The sequence below is a fragment of the Eleutherodactylus coqui genome, chromosome 7, assembly GCF_035609145.1.
Source record: "Eleutherodactylus coqui strain aEleCoq1 chromosome 7, aEleCoq1.hap1, whole genome shotgun sequence".
In the NCBI taxonomy this organism is placed as follows: Eukaryota; Metazoa; Chordata; class Amphibia; order Anura; family Eleutherodactylidae; genus Eleutherodactylus; species Eleutherodactylus coqui.
Genome location: NC_089843.1, coordinates 83,931,760 through 83,952,944, shown reverse-complemented (window position 1 = coordinate 83,952,944; position 21,185 = coordinate 83,931,760). Strand labels below are relative to the sequence as shown.

At 41.1% G+C, this 21,185-nt stretch overlaps 1 protein-coding gene across 1 annotated transcript; it reads left to right on the top strand.

Moving 5' to 3' along the window:
• The first annotated feature begins 12,420 nt into the window (after positions 1 to 12,420).
• CYTL1 (cytokine like 1) lies at positions 12,421 to 20,923 on the top strand. Its single transcript, XM_066574644.1, has 4 exons — positions 12,421 to 12,643; positions 12,730 to 12,774; positions 16,885 to 17,013; positions 20,719 to 20,923. The coding sequence occupies exons 1-4, from the start codon at positions 12,500 to 12,502 to the stop codon at positions 20,797 to 20,799; spliced, it is 399 nt and encodes a 132-aa protein (XP_066430741.1). The 5' UTR covers positions 12,421 to 12,499; the 3' UTR covers positions 20,800 to 20,923.
• The last annotated feature ends 262 nt before the right edge of the window (positions 20,924 to 21,185 follow it).

Below are 21,185 nucleotides of genomic sequence, written 5' to 3'. Positions count from 1 at the left end.
CTGGTCATTTAACCGCAGGTCCTACTCATCTCTCTGAAGCAATCCTAATCAATGTGGAAAGAGAAAGCCAAAACCATACAGTATGCATGTAAGTTTGCATAAGCATACAACAGACAATGCAGTACACAGCAAAACATATGGAATATAGCATACATAAGACATAGCATATATTGTCAAAAGAATGCACAGAATGGCCTGCAGGGGGCTGTAACTGGGCCTTCTGTCTACTGGAAAGTGTGTCACTCAGTATGGAGAGCTGTGTGGGTGTGTCTGGAGGGGCTAAAAAATCCAGACACATTCAATTCCTTGCTGCAAGCTGGGGCAGAGCTACAAGCTAGAGCAGCACTGCTGCTGCAAACCAGAGCCAGGCTCAGAGAGCTGGAGCTACTCCCTGAGAGTAGAAGGCGAGCCTGATGTCTGTGGGAGTCCAGGTTGTGGTACGGCCACGAGTCTGACAGGGAAGGACGCACCAGACTGGAACCCTGTTGGGTATGTGTAGTGGCACCAGGCCGTGGTGTAATAATGAGTCACAGAACTACTATTTAATTAGCACCTGGACAGGCAAGCATTTATTAATTTTCATAGGACGAATTGTATAGTGCTGCCAGTGGCCAATGTGTTTGCACTGGATTTCCATGTTATTGCTGAATACTGAAGAGAAATAAAGTTATTCGGACTTTTACATGGACTGAGCTAGCTGCTGTGTTGTCACCGACCCCACACACCCCATGCAGACATGCTGTGACAGCAGTAGAGGTGAGTAACTTTTTTATTATTTTTTTAACCACTTTTTTATGATTATCAGGGAAGGGCTTATATTTCAAGCCCTTCTCCGATAATCATTCTGCGGGGCTTGTCAGAAACCACTGCTTTCAATGGGATCGGCAGCAGTGCCGATCCCATTGAAAGCAATGGGATAGCATGCCGCTGACTTCTGCCACAGCTGTGACAGAAGTCCGCGGCATTCTCGATATCTTTTCAATGGGGCTAGCGCTGCTGCCGCTGGCCCCATTGCAAAGACTGTCACAGCGATATCGCAGCGATTTTCTCGCACTGCTCTGCGAGAGTTTTCACTTACTCTCGCAGCGCAGTTGAGAAAAAAACGCTAGTGGGTGGAAGCCCTAAGAGAGACAGAGAGACAGACAAGGATAGTTCTGTCTGGTTGCTGCATTCATCTTGATACATCTATAAACCAATAGACATCTGCACTGCATATTTATACAACTGCTCTTCCCTTACTTGGCTCTATGTTGTGACCGCCACCTCTGCACCCCCTATGGATATACCAATGACCCAATTTCTTGTGATGTGTTTTTTTTTGCTGGACTCCATAAACTAGGCTGCGGTGTAACAGCATTCTGTCATGTTTGTACCAACTGCTGTATAAATATACCTTTACATGCTTTTCATGTTGAAGTAACTATAATTGAGCGGTTAAACAGATGTGGCGTTTGTCTATTTATCACAGTTGGACTCTTTCACTAGTCACATTTCCTGTAGTAATTTTGCCTGTCATCCGCTATGCTATACGTGCAGAAAAAATCCTATTAATTCTTGTCCCAGGTCTTGTGATAGCAATGCATGCTTAGATGAAAATAGAATTGTACTGTCCAGAAGTCGTCAGCCAGCTGCTCTGTGTTATGGAATGATAACCACATAAAGGAAATCTCATTTACAGGATGTTTTCTAGATCAGAATGGAAGAAAATAAAATTATTGGGATTTGGGATTTTTCTTGGCTAAAGCCAGATGAACATTAATCGTTAGTTTCCTTAAGACAGCAAACGATCAACATACTGAAATCCATCATGGTCAATCCTTCTTTCCCCGACATTACGTCTTTTCGCTGGGGGAGTTCTTCAGCAATGACTTGTATCTGCATAATTTGCACAAGGACTCCTTTGGATCCTTCCTGTCTTTTCCACCACATGCTCACCCTGCCCAGTGGCATATCTTCAACCACCCTGACAACAAAGAGTCTTTAGTGCCCCTAGAACAGTGTCACAGAGTCCCCATATAAATGAGAGCACTACAGACCCCTTAAACAGTGCCTACAAACTTCTACCATTAAGAGCGTATCCCGAGACTGGACATTTTTTCAGGTTTTCACCCATTCACGGGCTAATGTTATTTTGTCAGTTGCCTTCATCTTGCCACTATACATTGCCTTGTTAGGTGCTCTCTTAAATGGAAAAGGACCTATTTTTTTAAAATCACGTTTGCATGTTAACCATATCTAAGGAAAATAGATGAAGCAGCAAATCACTATGAGGTAATTATTATGGGGGACTTCAACTATCCTCATATAAACTGGGAAGCTGAAACCTGCAGATTTCATAAAGGTAACAACTTTCTGTCTATAACTAAAGATAATTACCCAACTTGTACAAGACCCAACTAGGGGGGCGGCCATTTAGGACTTAAGCAACAGACCTGACAGCAGATCGGGGGGCAGGTTGGGGGGCAGCTGGGAAATGGTGACCATAATATAAAAATTCCACTTGTTTTTCAAGAAAGTTTTTCAGGAGAGTTATAAAAATATTAAACTTTAGGAAGACAAAGTTCGATCAGAGTACAAACAATAAATGGGAAATGTTTAAAAGCATCTTAAATACTTATTGTGAGCGGTTCAAACCTGACAGGACTAAAAGCGGTATAGGAATAAATAGCTGTGTAACTCCGTATCAGCATGAGTTTGTGAGAAAATACTCCTGTCAAACCAATCTGATCAGCTTCTACCTGGAGGTAAGTACTAGACTGGACCAGGAAGAGTCACTGGATCTTGTGTATCTGGACTTCCAAAGCGTTTGATACTGAGCCGCATAAAAGATTGGTATATAAAATGAGAATGTTTGATCTGGGTGAGAATGTGTGTAAGTGGCTGAGCAACAAGTCAGTGATAGAAAGCAGAGGGGGGTTATAAATGGTATATACTCTGATTGGGTCACAGTTACTAGTGGGGCACCACAGGGGGCAGTATTGGGCCCTATTCTTTTAAATATATTTATTAATGATCCAGTAGAAGGATTGTGCAGTAAAATAGCAATATTTGCAGATGATACAAAACTATTTAAAGTAATTAACACAAGAGAAGACAGAATGTGGCTGCAAGTGGATCTGGATAAGTTGGGGACTTGGGTAGAAAAGTGGCAAATAAGGTTTAACACTGATAAATATAAGGTTCTGCACATGGGCAGAGGAAATACATGTCACCATTACACACTAAATGGGAAACCACTGGGAAACACTGACATGGAAAAGGACTTGGGGATTTTAGTTACCTGTAAGCTTAACTGTAGCAACCAGTGTCAGGCAGCTGCTGCCAAGGTAAATAGGATCATGGGGCGCATCAAAAGAGGTCTAGGGGCACATGATGAGAACATTGTTCTTCCTCTTTACAAGTCACTGGTCGGACCGCACATGGCATATTGTTTACAGTTTTGGGCACCGGTACTCAAAAAGGACATTTCAGAGCTTGAGCGGGTACAAAGATGGGCAACTGAAGTTATAAATGTAATGGACAGACTGCAATACCCAGAGAGGTTATCAAAATTGGGCTTATGTAGTTTACAAAAAAGATGGCTGAAAGGCGACCTAATAACTGTGTGTATATATATATATATATATATATATATATATATATATATATATCAGGGGACAATACAGAGATCTCTCACATCATCTCTTTATACGCAGGACGGTGACTGTAACAAAGGGGTGCCCTCTACATCTAGAGGAAAGAAGGTTTCTACACCGATGGAAGTCTCTGTCTGAGGACGTGGTGATGGCAATTTCAATAAAAGAGTTTAAGAGGGGCCTGGATGCCTTTCTTGAGCTTTACAATATTTAATGTCATAGTCACCAATCACTTCAGAAGGGTTGTTGATTTAAGGATTATTCTAATTAGCAGATTGGGGTCTGAAAGGAATTTTTTCCCCTTAAATGGGGAGAATTGGCTTCTACCTCATTGGGGGGTTTTGCCTTCCTCTGGCTGAAATAGGCTGAACTGGATGGAGATATGTCTTTTTTCAGCTTAACATACAATAGCTGAGAGCTGCCTCTGATTGGTCCCTGCGCTCAGCCAATCAGAGACAGTACTCACTCACCCATTCATGAATTCATGAATGGGTGAGTGAGAGCTGCCTCTGATTGGCTGAGGGCTGTGACCAATCAGAGGCAGCCCATTCAGCAGGTGGGGATTTTAAATCCCTGCCTGCTGAATACTACACAAAGCAGTTCAGGAGAACTCCCAGCCGGACGCGTCTGAACTCCGGCTGCAGGAAAAAGGTGAGTATACTTTTTTTTTTTTTTTACACATTTTCAGGATGGTTTCCAGGGAAGGGCTTATATTTTAAGCCCTTCCCCAAAAATTCATACAGCGCTTGCCGGCAGCCCATTGCTTTCAATGGAGCCGGCTGTATTGCCGGCTCCATTGACTTCAATGGGAGAACATTGTTCTTCTCTGCCACAGTTGTGGCACAGCTGTGGCAGAGGAGAACAATCTTTAGTATATGTTCTCAATGGGGTTGGCGCTGCTACCGCCGGCCCCATTGAGCGTATATACAAGCACCGATTTGTGCAGAACGCAGTTACATGCGTTCTGCGAATCGGTGTGTCATATAATTATCGGCACATCCGCATAAAAAACGGACATGTGACCGATCCCATTGGGATACATTGGGTCTATATATCTGCAGATCACCAGCGCGTCTGCAAACCGGACCCAAAAACGCCCGTGTGACCGAGGCCTTAAGGACCAGGCTGTTTTGTACCTTGAGGACCAGACACTTTTTAGAGATTTTACCCATGTGGCGGTTTAACTGCCCTATTTTTTTTCCTTCAGCTGCCAAAATTATTTTTGCTGTGTTTTTTTCACATGACATATAGGGCGATTGCTTAATATCTTTTTTACTGACTTTTCCCCTCAGTTTTTTTAGTTTTATTGGAGGTAAAAAGCTAAAAAAAATGATTTTTTTAAAATTAGTATATTTACACTTAAATAAAGTATGGAAATGGGTTTCTTATTTTGTTTGGGACGTTTTGATATAATATGTATGGTTTTGGGTTACAGGGTGCATACGGCGACGGTTTTGGTTGGCATCGGCTTTGGGTTATTTTCTGTTCTATGCATATATTTTTATTTTGTTTTGTAATTTTGTTTTACTTATTTATGTAATTATTTGTTTTACTATTTATGTCCCCCATGACGTCATATAAGACATCTGGGGAACATTCACATCTTTTGGGTTTTTTAATTACACATTTTTCCACTGTAGCTGGAGCATCTATAGGAGCCTAAGTTACAGGGAAAACATCCGCCCTGCAGTGACAATAGTCACTGGCAGAGCTGATCAGGGTCTGCTAGGACCCTGGAGCTCTGCTGTGCCAGGGGATCCCAGAGGTCACTGACTGCCGGCTGACGTAGTGGAAGAAACACTCATTCAGTGCTATGTACTAGGGAAAGGAGAAGGCAGAAGTGGCTAAAAACCACTTCTCCCTTCACCTTCGGGTTCTCAGCTATGACTAACAGCTGACAACCCAACCTGCTTCTGCTTGATTGCAGTTGCAGAGACGTTAATCCCATGCTGTAGTTTTACTATCGGCTGGGATTAACCCTTTGCAATTCACTTTTGGATTCAGGGTTTCCTAGGGGGCTTTCTCTTTCTGCCATTTTTACAATGGCCCCATCTGCTGGCTTGAGCCAGTACTGCGGTTTGGGACATGCTGGAGAGGCCCCCGACAACAGAGCGGCTCGTAATATACAGTAAGAATACCCTGCCGGACGTTTACCGACATCGGAGCGGTACAGCCTTTAATCAGAATGTCTGAAGATGTCAGACAGTGGATTGGAAAGGGTTAAAGCCCAGAATTAAGCACCAAATATTTACCGCGCTTGGTCCTTAACCCCTTCATGACGCGGTCCTTATTTTTTCCATTTTCGTTTTTTCTTCCCGCCCTTAAAAAGTCATAACTCCTTTATTTATCCATTGCCGTTGCTGTATGAGGGCTTGTGTTTTGCGGGACAAGTTGTAGTTTTCAGTGATGCTATTTACTGTACCATATAATGTACTGAAAAACTTTTCAAAAATTCTAAGTGGAGTAAAATGAAAAAAACCGACATTCCGCCATCTTTCAGTGCGTTTTGTTTCTACGGTGCACAAACTGCAACAAACGACATGATAACATTATTCTATGGGTCTGTGCAATTACAACGATACCAAACTTGTATAGTTTTTTTTTTTTACTATACTACTCTTTTTTTTTCAAAGACCTTTAATTTTTTTCAATTATTTTCTGCCGTCATCTTGTGCGCGCAATAACTTTTTTATTTTTCCATCAACGTAGTTCAGCAAGGGCTCATTTTTTGCATGATGTCCTTTTTTTCCCGTTAGTACTAATTCAGAATACATACAACTTTTTGATCGCTTTTTATTGCGTTTTTTTCTGGAGACAGGGTGACTGAAAAAGTGCATTTCTGGGGTTCTTTATTTTTTTTTCGGACAACGTTCACCGTGCGGGGTAAATAATGTGCTACTTTGGTAGATCAGACTTTTACGGATGCGGCGATACCAAATATGTATTTTTATTTTATTATTTAGACTTTTTAATTATAGATATGGCAAAAGGGGGTGATTTAAACTTTTATTACTTTTTTTTTTTTACAATTAAAAAAACTTTATTGCTCTTTTTTACACTTTACTTTTAAGTAAAGATACTTTACTTAAAGATACTTTGATCGCTCCTGCAGTATGACTTAATGCTATAGCATTACATCATACTGCATTCTGACAGGCAGCCTATCAAGCCACCCCACGGGGATGGCTTGATAGGCAGTCTCTCAAGGCAGACCTGGGGCCTTTCAGAAGGCCCCCAGCAGCCATGACACCTGCATGGCTCCCCCGATCTCACCGCGGGGGGGAGGGGGGGCGTTCGGGGGCCTTGAATGCCGCGGTCAGAACTGACAGCGGCATTTAAAGGGTTAATAGCCGCGATCAGCCAATCGCGGCTATTGCCCGCAGGTGTCAGCTGTGGTATGGAAAAAGACCTGGGGGTTCTAGTGGATTGTAGACAAAACTGGAGTAACCAATGCCAGTCAGCAGCTGCAAAGGCTAATAAAGTCTTGGGGTACATTAAAAGAGGTATAGGGGTGAAGGATGAGAACATTATTCTTCCATTATATAAGGCACTTGTCAGGCCCCACATGGAATACTGCGTACAATTCTGGTCACCGGTGCTCAGGAAAGATGTTACAGTACTGGAGGGGGTTCAAAGAAGGGCAACTAAACTAATAAACGGAATGAAGGGACTGGAATACCCAGAGAGGCTATCAAAACTGGGATTATTTACTAAGGGGCGAACAAATAACTATATATAAATACATTAGGGGACAATACAAGGATCTCTCCCAGGATCTGTTTATACCCAGGACTGCGACGGTAACCAGAGGGCATCCGCTACGTCTAGAGGAAAGCAGGTTTCATCACCAACATAGAAGGGGGTTCTTTACTGTAAGAGCAGTGAGACTGTGGAACTCTCTGCCTGAGGACGTGGTGATGGCAAAATCCATAGAGGAGTTTAAAAGGGGACTTGATGTCTTTCTGCAGCAGAAGGATATTACAGGATATAAATCTTAGGTTAATTGTTAATCCGGGTATACAGGCAGGTAGGAACTATTAGGGGTTGATCCAGGGAACAGTCTGATTGCCATTAGGGAGTCGGGAAGAAATTTTTCCCCCAAAAGGGCTAATTGGCTCCTGCTCTTGGGGGGTTTTTTTGCCTTCCTCTGGATCAGCAACACAGGAGGATAAACAGGCTGAACTAGATGGACACTGTCTTCATTTGGCCTTACGAACTATGTTACTATGCTATGCTATACTAGACCAACATCTAAACCACTGGCCTTTGTAAATATACCCCATTGTGCTTTCACTTGGTCCACAGTCATGTATTATCACATATTGCATAACCTAGATATTATAGTGAACTTTTAACCCCTTGTGATCATGTATTTATGTGGTACTCAACTAAGTTTAACTTTTTAGACAATAAAAGAACTGTAAATAAATGATACCTAAACTTCTCGAAAAAACCCATTTATGACTTCTATTTTTTCAGCTTAGTGCATTGATTGCATTTTTAGACTTATCCCCACAGGAAAACAGAAGGTTTCTTGTAAGCCGTTGTCCAAAGCAGCCGTGACCTGAATTCATTAGGGGTTATTTATTACAATAATATATGTTTTTGTCCCACTCGTTTGGTGATACATTGTCTGAGGGCAGGATAATTACTGTATTGCTGAGCGGGGAGTAGCGGCTTGTCGTAGGTTTGGAGCCTTCAGATGTATGCAAGGAATTTCTTTCCAAACAAAATGTCCTTTCAGATTAAAATAATGCATCACTGTTCATGTGCTACTTGTTTAACATAAAATTATGGTTCTCAGAGAAGTTTCTCATAGCATAATGCAAGCTTTCATGCGTGTCAGACAGAAGCACATTTTGGTTTTGTGTTTTTTTCTTATTGAAAATGAATTCCGTACTGGAGTCCTGCCTGGAAAACATGGGAAAATATTACGCAGCTACAACGAAGAAACAACATGTCTATTCTGGACATGGATGTGCACATAGGTAAGGTAAACAGAAATGTGAAGGGCATTTCCCCACTAAACTGAAAAAAACAAAATACCTGGGATGTCCATGAGTTGCTTCTTGGTCTAGTAAATACTGGAGGTTAAACCACTAATGGCAGCCACCCATACTGGTTTGCAATTAGTTTTCTACAGAATTTTATATGCATGTTATGATCAGCAGGAATGCTTCTGCTATATCCTCATCTCCCCACTATTAGGTTGTTGATGGGGCAGTTACCATGCAACTTCCCCACAGCTGATGCATTAGAGGGGGTCATCTGACCACACTGCTGCAACCAATGCCCAGGAGTTCCCGATTAGCTAGCCTCTTTTTAGCCCCTTCCCTCCCCATGATGTGAGGGTACATCATGGGAGCGGGGTACTTCCCGCAAAATGACGTACCCTTACGTCATAGGGATAGCGCAAGATCATGACAGATCTCGCGCTATCCCACAGCGGAAGCCAGCAGTCAGTCATAGCCGGCCTCCCGCTGCAGCAGTGGGCGTGCATCAGAGATCATCTATGTAGATCGCGGCAAGGAAAGGGTTCACAGAGGGAGCGCGTTCCCTCTGTGAAGTTGCTGGGCTCTCGTAATATAATCGCAGAGAGCCCGGCCTGTTGCCATGGCAACAGGACGCAAGATACTGGCGGCCTGTGTTGCCAGAGCCTATGATCGCTGTATAAGCGATAAGGCATTGCAGGACAGAACTCCTGCCATGCTTTATCACAGCAGTCATCAGTGCTTTGCTTTAAGTCCCACGGAGGGACATAGGTGGTGTAAAAAAAAATGTAAAAAAAAAAAAGTTAAAAAAACCTTTTTTATGCTTTTTCTCATATTAGCATACAAAAAGGTAAAAAAAATTAAAATGGCACATATTTGGTATCGACGCGTCCATAACGACGTGTACAATAAGTTGAATATGCTTTTTATTCTGCACAACAAAAAGCGTAAAAGAAAATGCAAAAAAAAAAACTGAGGCAAAATGCTACTTTTTAGCATTTTGCCTCCCAAAAAATGCAATTAAAGTGATCAAAGCAGCCGTATATTCCCCAAAATGGTACCAATAAAACTACAGCTCATCTTGCAAAAAATAAGCCCTCACAGAGCTTCGTACATAGAAAAATAAAAAAGTTACAGGACTTTGAATGCAGCGATTTTGAAAGAAAAAGATTTCCAAAAGTGTCTTTATTGCAGAAAAGTGGAAAAACCTAAAAAAAATATAAGAATTTTGGGATCGTTGTAACCATACCGACCCGCAGAAAAAAAAGTATTGTGTCATTTATGCTGCATGATTAACGCTTTAAAAAGAAACCCCCAAAAATCTATGGCAGAATTGATGCGTTTTCTCTCCCTGTTATCATAAAAAAAAAATAATAAAAGTTTTACAATATAGTCAATGTACCCAAAAATGAAACCATCAAAAGCTACAGTTCGCCACGCAAAAAGCAAGCCCTTACACGGCTGCGTCGACGAAAAATGTAAAAAAGTTATGGCTTTTGAAAAAGGGAGATGAAAATCCGCCAAAAATCGTTGCGTCCTTAAGCCCAGAATAGGACATGTCCTTAAGGGGTTAAATATCCATTGTTTCTGCAGTATTCAGCTGGTTATAGTGTAAGCTATGTGTATTTAAAGGGACACTAACTTTTCAAACAACTTTTGCTAATTTAACAGCCTATGTGTGTATCATTCCTCCTGTAATATACATTCATATTATGTCAGCCTGGTCCATATGGTTATGCCTTTAGCTCTGCAAAGAGTCTCTTTGAGATTATTTGTTGGAAATACCTCACTGGGCCCTCCTCTTCACTCCACTGTAACATCTCCTATGGTGTATGGACTGATTGGTTGACAGGTAGGTAAGTCCGTTGGTTGGCCAATCATTCCTGGTGTAAGAATATTTACCTGGGTGTAGTTTATTCTGTTGTCTACCTGTTTGTGTGAGGATGTGTGCTGTGCACTTCTCTTTCTGGATTCACTTTGGTGTGCTCTATGCTGTATAAGATGGGTGTAGGCTGTTTGTTGATGTTTTGAGTCTAGACTCTATGTTCTGTTGGTGTTTGCCTGGTTCCAAATTGGAATCTCATGTCTCGTTTGAATCCCCTTCTGTCTGCCCCATGTGAACCCAGCCTAGTTGTGCAGATGCATAAATCCATGTCATGTTTGGTGTCTGGGGTGTTTATGTGGTCGTCTGTATGTTGATTACCTATGGGGTTTGCCTTACATCTATCTAGTTCTTTTCTCTATCCTACTTTCTATCTAGGGACAGACTAGGCCCTTATGTATGAGATGCAGGGTCATTCTTGTCAGGACGATCACCCTTCATGTAGGTAGGGTCCTCTTCCCCAAAAGTTGCTAGGGATAATTTTCCCTTTTATGTTTGTCAGTGTGGTCCTTCTTTGACTCAGTGTGACCTCTTTATTAGTTTGTTTGGCCAGGCCAGATGGATAAGCCCTGCACAAACGTAATAACTGTCTTCTAATGGGTGGCAGTGCCAAAGCATTGAAACATCTCCCATTTGAAGGTGTTATTTATATATAAACATCCAGCCACTTGATACCCCTTCTTTGTCTGTGTCTACTGGCGTAACTTTAGGGTATGGATTGCACCCGGGCCCAGGAGACTTAGAAGGGCCATAAGGCCTCTCTTCTCCATATAGGAAGCCCAGTACTAGGAATAAAGCATTATAGTTGAGGGCCCTGTTACAGGTTTTGCATTAGGGCCCAGGAGCTTACACCTCTGTTTGTGTCCATTCCACCCACTTGGAATTCCATTGCTTTTTATCTGTTTTTCAATATCTTAATAAAGAATTCCTTTTTGTATTCTGTTTGTGTTATGTACTATTTGTAGGAGTAGTATTTTCAGTAGTCAAATAGGATTACTTGGAGCAGTCTATGAGCTCAAGCTGAAGAGACATTGGATGATGAAACAAGTCAATGATCTCAAACACACAAGAAAATCAACTAAAGAATAGTTGAGAAAGAAAATGTGTGTTTTGGAATGACCAAGTCATAACCCTGACCTTATACAGATATGCTGTGATGCGACATGAAGATGTTTGTGTGCATGCAAGGCATCCCAGAAATATTGATGAACTGAACACATTTACAGGGAGAAATAGTTCACAATTCCTCCTCAACATTGTGCAAATCTTATTTGCAGCGACAGGAATCATTTTGTGGAGGTAACTGCTGCAAAGGGACGATTTACAGGTTGTAAATTTCAAGTCTTCACTTATTTTTAATTCTTGCACCTGCATCTTTACTCAATGTGCTCAATAAAAGCTTTGAACAGTACAATTGCTGACCTGTTACCAGTTAGGTTAGATTGTATTTGTCCATAACTTTGACTTAGATAACCACCAGACCACATTTTATTAGTAACCACTGCAGAAATCCAGGTGATTCCAAAGGGTTCACTTATTTCTCCTTGCAGCTGTATGTCTTTGAGGGATTTAGAGCTTTGAATCAGAAAAACACATTGCTCCATGCAGAAATGTGATGTATTAACCTGTGGGAGAGAATAGACTTCTGCAGTTCACATACAATATCCCATTCAATTTCATATTCTTGTGATTGAATTGACAATGTTCCATACGTGGACAACCTTAGAACTGTAATCCTTTGAACAGAATTCATTTTCGCCATCTGTTTGGTATTCATCTACTTTTCGGAAAGGTTAGAAAGCGTCTGTCTGACATGGCTTGCAATGTAAACATTCATCTACCCCTTGGCTGGGAGCCTACAGCCTTTTTTCTTCCCCCCTCGATTCAGCTGTTCATATAAATTGGTGTTGACTGCCCTGCTATGTGTCCATTGATTTACGAACCTCAGCTCCGACCATTAGCAGCTCTTTGCTGACGAACTGCAAACAGTAATGAAGCTTTTTCTGATTTTCTTACTACTTAATATATTCTTTCTTTTCACCTCCTCTTCTCCCCCAACATGCTATTCAAGAGTTGTAACTTTGAGCCAGGAAATCACGGAGTCTTTTCAAACATTACAGAGGATTTTGCCAGCTGTAAGTAACTGGTCGATTCAGGGAGACACAGTGGGAGTACTACAACAACCATCTTACTATAAACTTGCTATTGATCTTTAAAACAGGGTCGGTGTAAGGAGTCTCTTCCCACACTTTATCTGGATCCTCATGTGAGTATTGAGATTTTATACATAACAGTACCGTATGGAAGTTTATTTGGCACATATCATGGTGATATCACAATCTGTTACAATAACTTCCCGTTCTTCTTACTAAACTAAAGTTACTTATTCATCACCGTGTATAAAAAAGTTATAAATTCAGCTTTGCTGTATCTGCACCATGTGATTTATGCTACTTTATATGCAGCAGATAATTAACTTTTTCTACTTACAATACTGTATATAATATATACCTTTTCTTCTGATGGTTTTCATGGTTATAAAGTGAATTGCACTAAAATAGTACTTGCTATATCGGACAGTTGGAAATACAAGGGGTACCCAAAAGAAACTATTTTTTAAACATTTTGAAACTTCAGTCTCCTTCAAAGTTCTCTCCATATGAAGCAATGCGTTTTTTTTTTCCACTACTCAGAACATTTTTTAAACTTGTCATCATCGATGTCTTTTAGTACTTGTCGTTTCTTGTTTCGCCTATTCAAAATTAGCAAAGTGTTTTCCTTCGAAGTCTCTTAACGCCAGAAATTTTTTAAAAAGTTGCACGGAGCGAGATGGGGGGGATACAAAGGGTGAGGCAAGGGTGTCATGCCGTTTTTCATTAAAAACACCCAGCACTGTGCGGCAGGTGCATTGTCATGATGGAAGAACCAGGCACCCATTTGCTACAAATCGGGACATTTTCTCTGTGCATCGTGATGCAACCTTTTCGAAACTTTCAATTAAAAACATTGGTGGACTGTTTGCGATTGTGGTACAAATTCTGAGTGCCTGATCCCTCTCACATCCAAGAAACAAATGAGCATTGTTTTCACCTTCGACCTCAATTGTTGTATGAATCGGCCATCTCAAAATAGGTGAAAAACTGAACAACGTGTTGAAAGAAAATCAATGAAGCCAAACGCAACCTTCCCCAACATGACGGCCGGCAGACTGCCTTAAAAGGGTTCCCAGACATTTACCTACCAACACAAACCTGTACTAGTAAAACCCCGCCCACCAGAGGAAAATTCCTGTTTCTTTTGAGTACCCCCTTGTACAGTGCCTAAGTTACATACAATGTCCTTTGTTTGCATTTCAACATATTTTGCCTATAAACGATATTGGGGACTTCACTGACTTTTAAAAATCTTAATATATTCTTTTCCATTAATGGCTGGAAACCATCAACAAGTAGGTTAAAGGAGTTGTCCAGTCACTGGATAACATTTCTGCAATAGCTCTCACTACCTTAAAATAACAAACAGAGCAGTACTTACCTCTGCTCTGGGGACCCAGCATTATTTCCCCTCTGTCCTAACGGTGATGAGTGCCATGATGCCAGGAGTTCAGAATGGAGACACTGCAGCCTCTGATTGGTTACAGCAGTTAGGTGACTTCCTCTGACATCATCTTCCGCAACAATGGCCGACAGGACAGCAGGGCAACAATGCTGCATCCCCGTGGTAGAGGACAAGTAAGTATTGTTTTGTATGTTATTTTAAGACCGTTGGACCTATTATAATAATGTTGTCTGGTAACCAGACAACCCGTTTAACTGCTGTTGACTCTTCCTGTTATTGACTGTTCATATAGCCAGGCTCCCTTGACTCATTAACACATTAACATGCAATGGTCAATTTCCTATGAACATCAAAATAATCTGCTAAAATCTGAAATGTTATGTTTTTCATGACCTACAAGAGAAAAATAGAACTCAACCTCCAGAGCCATATGATAATAATTTGTCAACAGCAGCCTGTTGACAGCTTCCACTTAGCAGCACGGGATTCTTTTTTTGTAATGCAAAGAAGATTTACAACCCAAAATTTAAGATTGGTCCCATATTGGTAAATGAAAAGTTGGAACATCGGCCAAAGTTTGGCAATTATGTTTCTTTTACTTATATAGATATTGTCATATTCTTGTGTGGTTACATGCTGAGGGAAGTACAGTTTTTCCAGTAGCATCTGATAGGCTAATTCAAAAATATGTTTTTCAATAGTGCAACAATAAAGCAAAAATGAAAAACAACAAAACAGCAAATTTTGGCTGATACCAAAGAAAAACAAGCAAAACAGTACAAAAGATAAGGATATACAGTACTGTGTTTCCTCGAAAATAAGACACTGTCTTATATTAATTTGTACCCCAAAAGAGGCACAGTGACTTATTTTCAGGGATGTCTTATAATACTTACCTAGCAGCTGGTGTTCGGGTACCTCGTGCTGGTCCCTGCCGCTGCAGTAGGCTTCCGTGTCCTCCTGCATGCCGACAGAGAAGTTCTTCCTGGTAGCGGGGCTTGAATTCCCTATCTCCAGAAAGTTAATGCTCTGATTGGTTAATCGAACACCGCGTCAGCCAATGAGAGCCGACGCTCGATTAACCAATCACAGCCATTCATTTCTTTTTAAAACTGTTTGCAAAATATTTATAACAAATAAATCTTCTTTCCTGTTTGATCATTGCACGTAGCACTGTTGTATAATTCCTTACACGTATGGCATATTGCACTTTGTAATAAGGAGACATCTTGTGATATTTGGGTATTTCCTTGTACAGTATATTGTACTTCATGAAGATTTCTTATTACGAGGGAGGAGAATTCGGTATTTATTCTCATGCTTAGGCGCTTTTGACTAGGGTTATATTGAGTTACACTATTGTCACTTTTTTTGTAGAGTGCAGAATACGGTGTGTTAGGAGGTTCCAATACAGGGCTGTCATCTTCAAGGCAATGATACGGTTTAGCATGGTTTTATTAAAAGGCCCAGTAGGGTGAGATTGTTCTATATTTTATGGTTCCCCTCTTCCTGGTCATTGAATCAATTATGATATCGGTATGTTTGGCATTTTATGCAGACTAATCAGTTACATGGATCTTTACCTATGGTAGATATTTACACCAATTAAATTGTATTTATAATGGTTATAGTATAGGTATTTATCTGCTTGTGGTTTCACACTCAGTGATAGCTAATATAACAAATGCTTTCCCCAAATTCAATAAAAAATGCTGCTTTGAATGGCTACTACAGTCTTTGAATTATTCAACCCCTTCATGACAAATGGCTTTATTACTTAGTAGAGCATCTTTTGCTGCTCTGACCTGCTGCAAATGTGATGCATTGCCAGACACCAGCTTCTGACAGCGTTCCTCAGGAATCTTAGTCCATTCCACATGGGCAATGGTGTATAGTTCACTAATATTCCTGGGTGTGTGTGCTGCAGTTGACTTTTTCAATTTACACAATAGGGTTCAAGTCAGGCAACAGCCACTCTAGAATATCCCAGGACTTCTTCTGAAACCAAGGCTTGGTGGACTTTGGAGCCCACTTTTCCTATGCTTTTGGGTCAGTAGAGCTGTATATCTTGGAGTTTAGGCAGGAAAACCTTCAGTATTTTGTATGTGTCTTACTGTGCAAATTGAAAGCTCAGTGCCTACTGTAACCAAATCTTGCTGCAGGTGTGTTGAAGTCCCTCTAGGGTTTTGACTACCAGTCTCCTCTGGAATCTCGTGTCAGCCTGTGATAGCTTTCTCCTTGTTCCACATGAAGGTAGTGTCGCCATCATTCCTTTAATTTTGGTTAGAAGGGGTGTCGTGTCTCCTTAAGGAGAGCACCCAAAAAGTGTGTGGAGACACCTGGGTGGTGAGTGGATTGGGGGATGGTATAGTCTCTCCCCAAGTAGAGCACCCAAAAGGGGTGTGGGGACACCTAAAAGGTGAGTAAGGAGACTTAAAAGGACATGCTAGGTAGTCTGGGTAATTTATGAAAATAAGGAAGATGGAAAAATACCTCTGCAGCGCCACCTATTAGATGGCAGCATGCCTTCAAATCAAAGTGACTTTATAACAAGACTTAATGATTGGGAATAGGAAATCAAGCCAGAAAACCATGTACAGACAGCTGTTTCAGGGTGTTTGCCCCTCATCAGTGTGCAGCAGGCTTCTGGTTTAGTTTGTGAGAGGCCTCAGCTTATCATCGGATCATGTAAAAGGACTGTAAGTAGGCAAAATAACAAGATTTCTGTCTTTCTTATAACTGAAATGTGATAAAGGTTTTGAATAATTGAATAAAGTATTATAATTAAACATAATGGTAATGAATTGCTGTCTTCCAGAATTCTTGTGTAATGATAAAGCTGCGCTCATTTATCTCAGCACCTAATTGTGGAAGGTTTCCAAGAGTGAGCGCCCTAAAGAAGAAAGCGAGAAATTTATACAACATCATGAACTCGGTTTGCAAGCGAGTATGTTGGCCTTTTTATTCACATACCATAAAAATTGAGAATTTGGTTTTGTTGAAGACTTTACAACATGTATTTTTTTAGGGTGCGCTGATTGAGTTACAGAAATGCAATGAGTCCATAGGTAGGAATCTCCTTCCAGTGGTATGTTAAAAGTGACATTTGGGGGAAAAGTTGAAAATATTGCTACTGCCAAGAGAGCAGATGCCCATTCTAAGCCAAAGTCTTGCTTACATTTCGGGGATCCACAGGTGTCCTCTGGCTGGTCACTTCTACAACCTGCCTATAAACTCCCTATATAGAAAGTGACCCACCCACAGGGAGTCACTTCCTATACAATTCCATGGGTGGGTTATATCACTACAGCCTACCAGAAGATAGTGGATCCAAAAATGGTGGGACCATGCATGACTTGATTATTGTAATGTTGGTTGAAAAAAAAAGGTTGTCAGTTGGACATATAACGGATGAATGGATACATAATTCGTGAAAAAACATATTAAAGAAACAACAATGCAGGAGATTTCAGATTTTCATCTAAATGTCATAAAATGCCTTGTGTGGCGCCGAGTGTTAAGGCAGCAGTATGCACTCCTAAGCTCCCACCCACGACCTGAAGGTTGCGAGTTCAATCCCCACAAGGTTGACTCATCCTTCTGAGGTCAGTAAAATGAGCTTGCTAGGAGGTAATAAATAAGGAAAATTGCTGAAAGTGTTGCAGAATAAGTTGGCGCTATACAAATAACAAGTTTCCCCTTTTAAGGGCTCAGTCACACGGGCGCTTTCTACACGAAGAAGATGGCCGCACTGCAGGTACGGACAATTCTCCGCAGTTCCGGAAAAAAGAACACATGACCGCCAATGGAGCCGCTCATGTGTTCTTTTCTCCGCACAGTGCGGCCATCTTATACTGCAGGAAGAAGGGCGCATCGGAGCCCGGATGCGCCCATGTGACTGAGCCCTACCAGGCTTTAAAAAATGCACACTGCATATTCTGTAACATCAGAAGCCAATACTCATCTTTAAGCTATCCCACTGCATTAGCGCCATTGGCTCCCTACCCATCTGTGTTTATCTTAAGTAATGATGTCCCACATAATGTATAGCCCATGCAGCCATCAGGTCATCACTTCAGGTAAATGCAGTTTGAATTTCATGTATACAGAAAGCAGTGTCCAATGTATGGCTTGCATTAGATGCGGGGCTGAAATTCTCTCAATGTTTTAATACAGCAACGTTTACCAGTCGGCAGATAGGGCTTCCATCCATGGAGATTACTCTACTCTTGGTCGGTATCTCCACACGATATCCTAAGAGATGTTACATTTACATAGAGTTTTGCATTTTAGTTTGCAAAATCATTGTAGCGAAACAAATGTATTCAGAAAGCCTAGAGGTTTCCTTAATGAATAATACAGAGAATCCCATGTCTGCTAGACATTATTCTCTTGTTTCATTATGGAGTTAGAGGTTATCAAAGCAACGTTCTCACGTCCAACCAAGGTTATGTGTCAAGAAGTTGGGCTTCTTTTACCCCATCTTGCCTCCATGCTTTAAAGGGGTTTTCCAGGCAAAAACTATTGTTGACCTATCTTTAGCATTGGTCATTAATAGTTTAAGTCTGGGGACCCAACTCATGGGATCCACAGCCAGTACACACAACTGGCCTATAAGCAAAGGCCCACACTAGAGGTGTAGACACATGGTGTTGATGGCCACATGCTGTTAGCTGTTATACCATAGTCATTTGCAGCAGCCAATGGCCGCAGAAATGACTGCCAAAATTGTGCAGCAATACACTCCTTGGCAAAATTAAGCACTGTATAGTCAGTTGCGCTGTGTATTTTTACCCTTAACCTGTTTATCTATTTAACATAAATATAACACAAGAATTATCCTTAGTATATATACATTCCCAGAACCAAGCTCATATCATAAGTACAGCACCAGAGGCAAGTTCATAACATATAGGACCAGAACCAAGCACAGTACATAATTTCTGCCCCCAGAACCAAGCTAATAATATAAATACAGCACTGTCACCAAAAACTATATTCCTTCTCTATATGACTTGGTTGAGATAAGCATATTACAGTCCCATTTTTGTGATTATAATATAAATGGGTGAACTGACTGCACTGTGAATCTACTGACCTAAAATCATATCACAGATATACACCCTAATCATACTGGTAATACAAAGTCGAATATTATCACCACAAAGTGATAATATAGTGGTAGACACCAGTTCTACGCAGGGGCTCTGCAGACCACATAACTAATTACAGTCCAGTTATATTTAGTGACTCACAGATGACATCCTCTCTGGAGTTGTTCACGTTTCCTATCTTTTCCATCTCGTAAAGACCACCATAAAGATTTCTTTCAGCCAAGACTTGTCTCTGCAAAGTTTGTAAACAAGCATCTTTGGCTCCTTTACTTTCACTTTTCCAGCACCCCCTTATCCCTTTCCTGACCTAGACAAACTTGACATCCTCTGTTACCCCAATTCTGCACCTATTGCTGCCCCATCTGCCCCTGATGTTTACCATGGTTTTCCAAAATGCTGTGCTTTAGAAATAATGTTAGCAAAACTATAATTATCCCCCAAGATAGTGCAAGACAGATAGTGCCTCTATTAACAAGACAGCTAAACAGTGCCCCATATTATGCCCATGATGGTGCACCACACAGTAAAAGCGCCATCTTTTGCAGCTGAAACTATACTATTCCTCCTTTTAGTGCACCCCCATAGTAAAAATGACCTTTTTGTGCTCACGGATAGTAATAATGGCCAATGTTATGCTTCTTACAAAGTAATAGTACCACCAAAAAGAACCCTATTAATTAATAATAGTACCACGAAAATAGGAAGACTGCCCCTAAGTGCTGCATAGTAGTAATTATGCCCACTTGATAGTAATGGTACCCATCTGTGCACCATTAATAGTCTTATTGCCTCTTTAATAGTAAAAGTGTCCTAGAGTACCCCCTTAGTAGTAATAATATCCCTTTTGTAATTATAGTGCTCCCAGTGACGCCTACGTAATAATAGTGCTATCTAGTGCACTTTTAAGACTGTCTATTATCAGTCTGCACTGTCTAACTACTAGACAGGTTTAGTTTAGTAAAATTGTTTGCAAAACATATGATTTTTTACCTGTTGTGAAAAACTCTTAGAGAATCTTAAACCTATTAGGACATATGGTCAAAGGGGAGGGGTTTCCATTTATTTCTTGCTTATTCATCCTTGATCCTATTTAGTATTTGGTATATTGAATCAAGAAGGTCTGTATATGAGCAAAGAGAAAAAGGCAAATAGTTCTTTATAAGGGCGCCCACCCACTGGCGATTTTTTTTTCTTTGCGTTTTGCGTTTTTTCTCAAGTGCAATTAGAATTGAATGTACTCCTGTCCACTGGCGCTTTTTTTTGCGTTGCGTTGCGATTTTTAACATAGGAACTGTCAGTTGCATATGTGTCCTTATTTTTCTCCTAATGCACCCATGAAAGTCAATGGAAATTAATGGAAAAGCCGCGAAAACGCGGCAAAAAACGCCGCGAAAACGCTGCGTTTTTCACCCACGAAAATCGCAAACGCCAGTGGGTGGGCGCCCTAAATGTAATAAAACAGAAACCCTACATTGTCTATAAGACAGTAAAGGATTTTACCATCCAGTTTATTGATATTCCTTTTGACTATTTTGCAGGACTTGGTCTTCTTCGTTGACGACTGTGACGCTCTTGAACACCTATCGTCTCCTACTCCCACCCCTTTTTATTCAAGATAAAGCAAGAAGTGTTGTGCCTCTGTATGGCTGTAGTTTGGAGAAAATGTGGTATGGCTAAAAACTTAGAGGGGTTTTCAGGAGTGAAAGAAAAAAATTGTATGAGGGGGAAAGGATAAGGGCTCATGTCCACGGGCAAAATATGATTTAAGATCCGCAGCGGATCTCCCGCATGCGGATCCGCACCCCATAGGGATGCATTGACCACCCGCGGGTAGATAAATACCCGCGGATCGTCAATAAAAGTGATTTTAAAAAAAATGGAGCATGGAAAAATCTGGACCATGCTCCATTTTCGTGCGGGTCTCCCGCGGGGTCGGCTCCCGCGGGCTTCTATTGAAGCCTATGGAAGCCGTCCGGATCCGCGGGAGACCTAAAATAGGAATTTA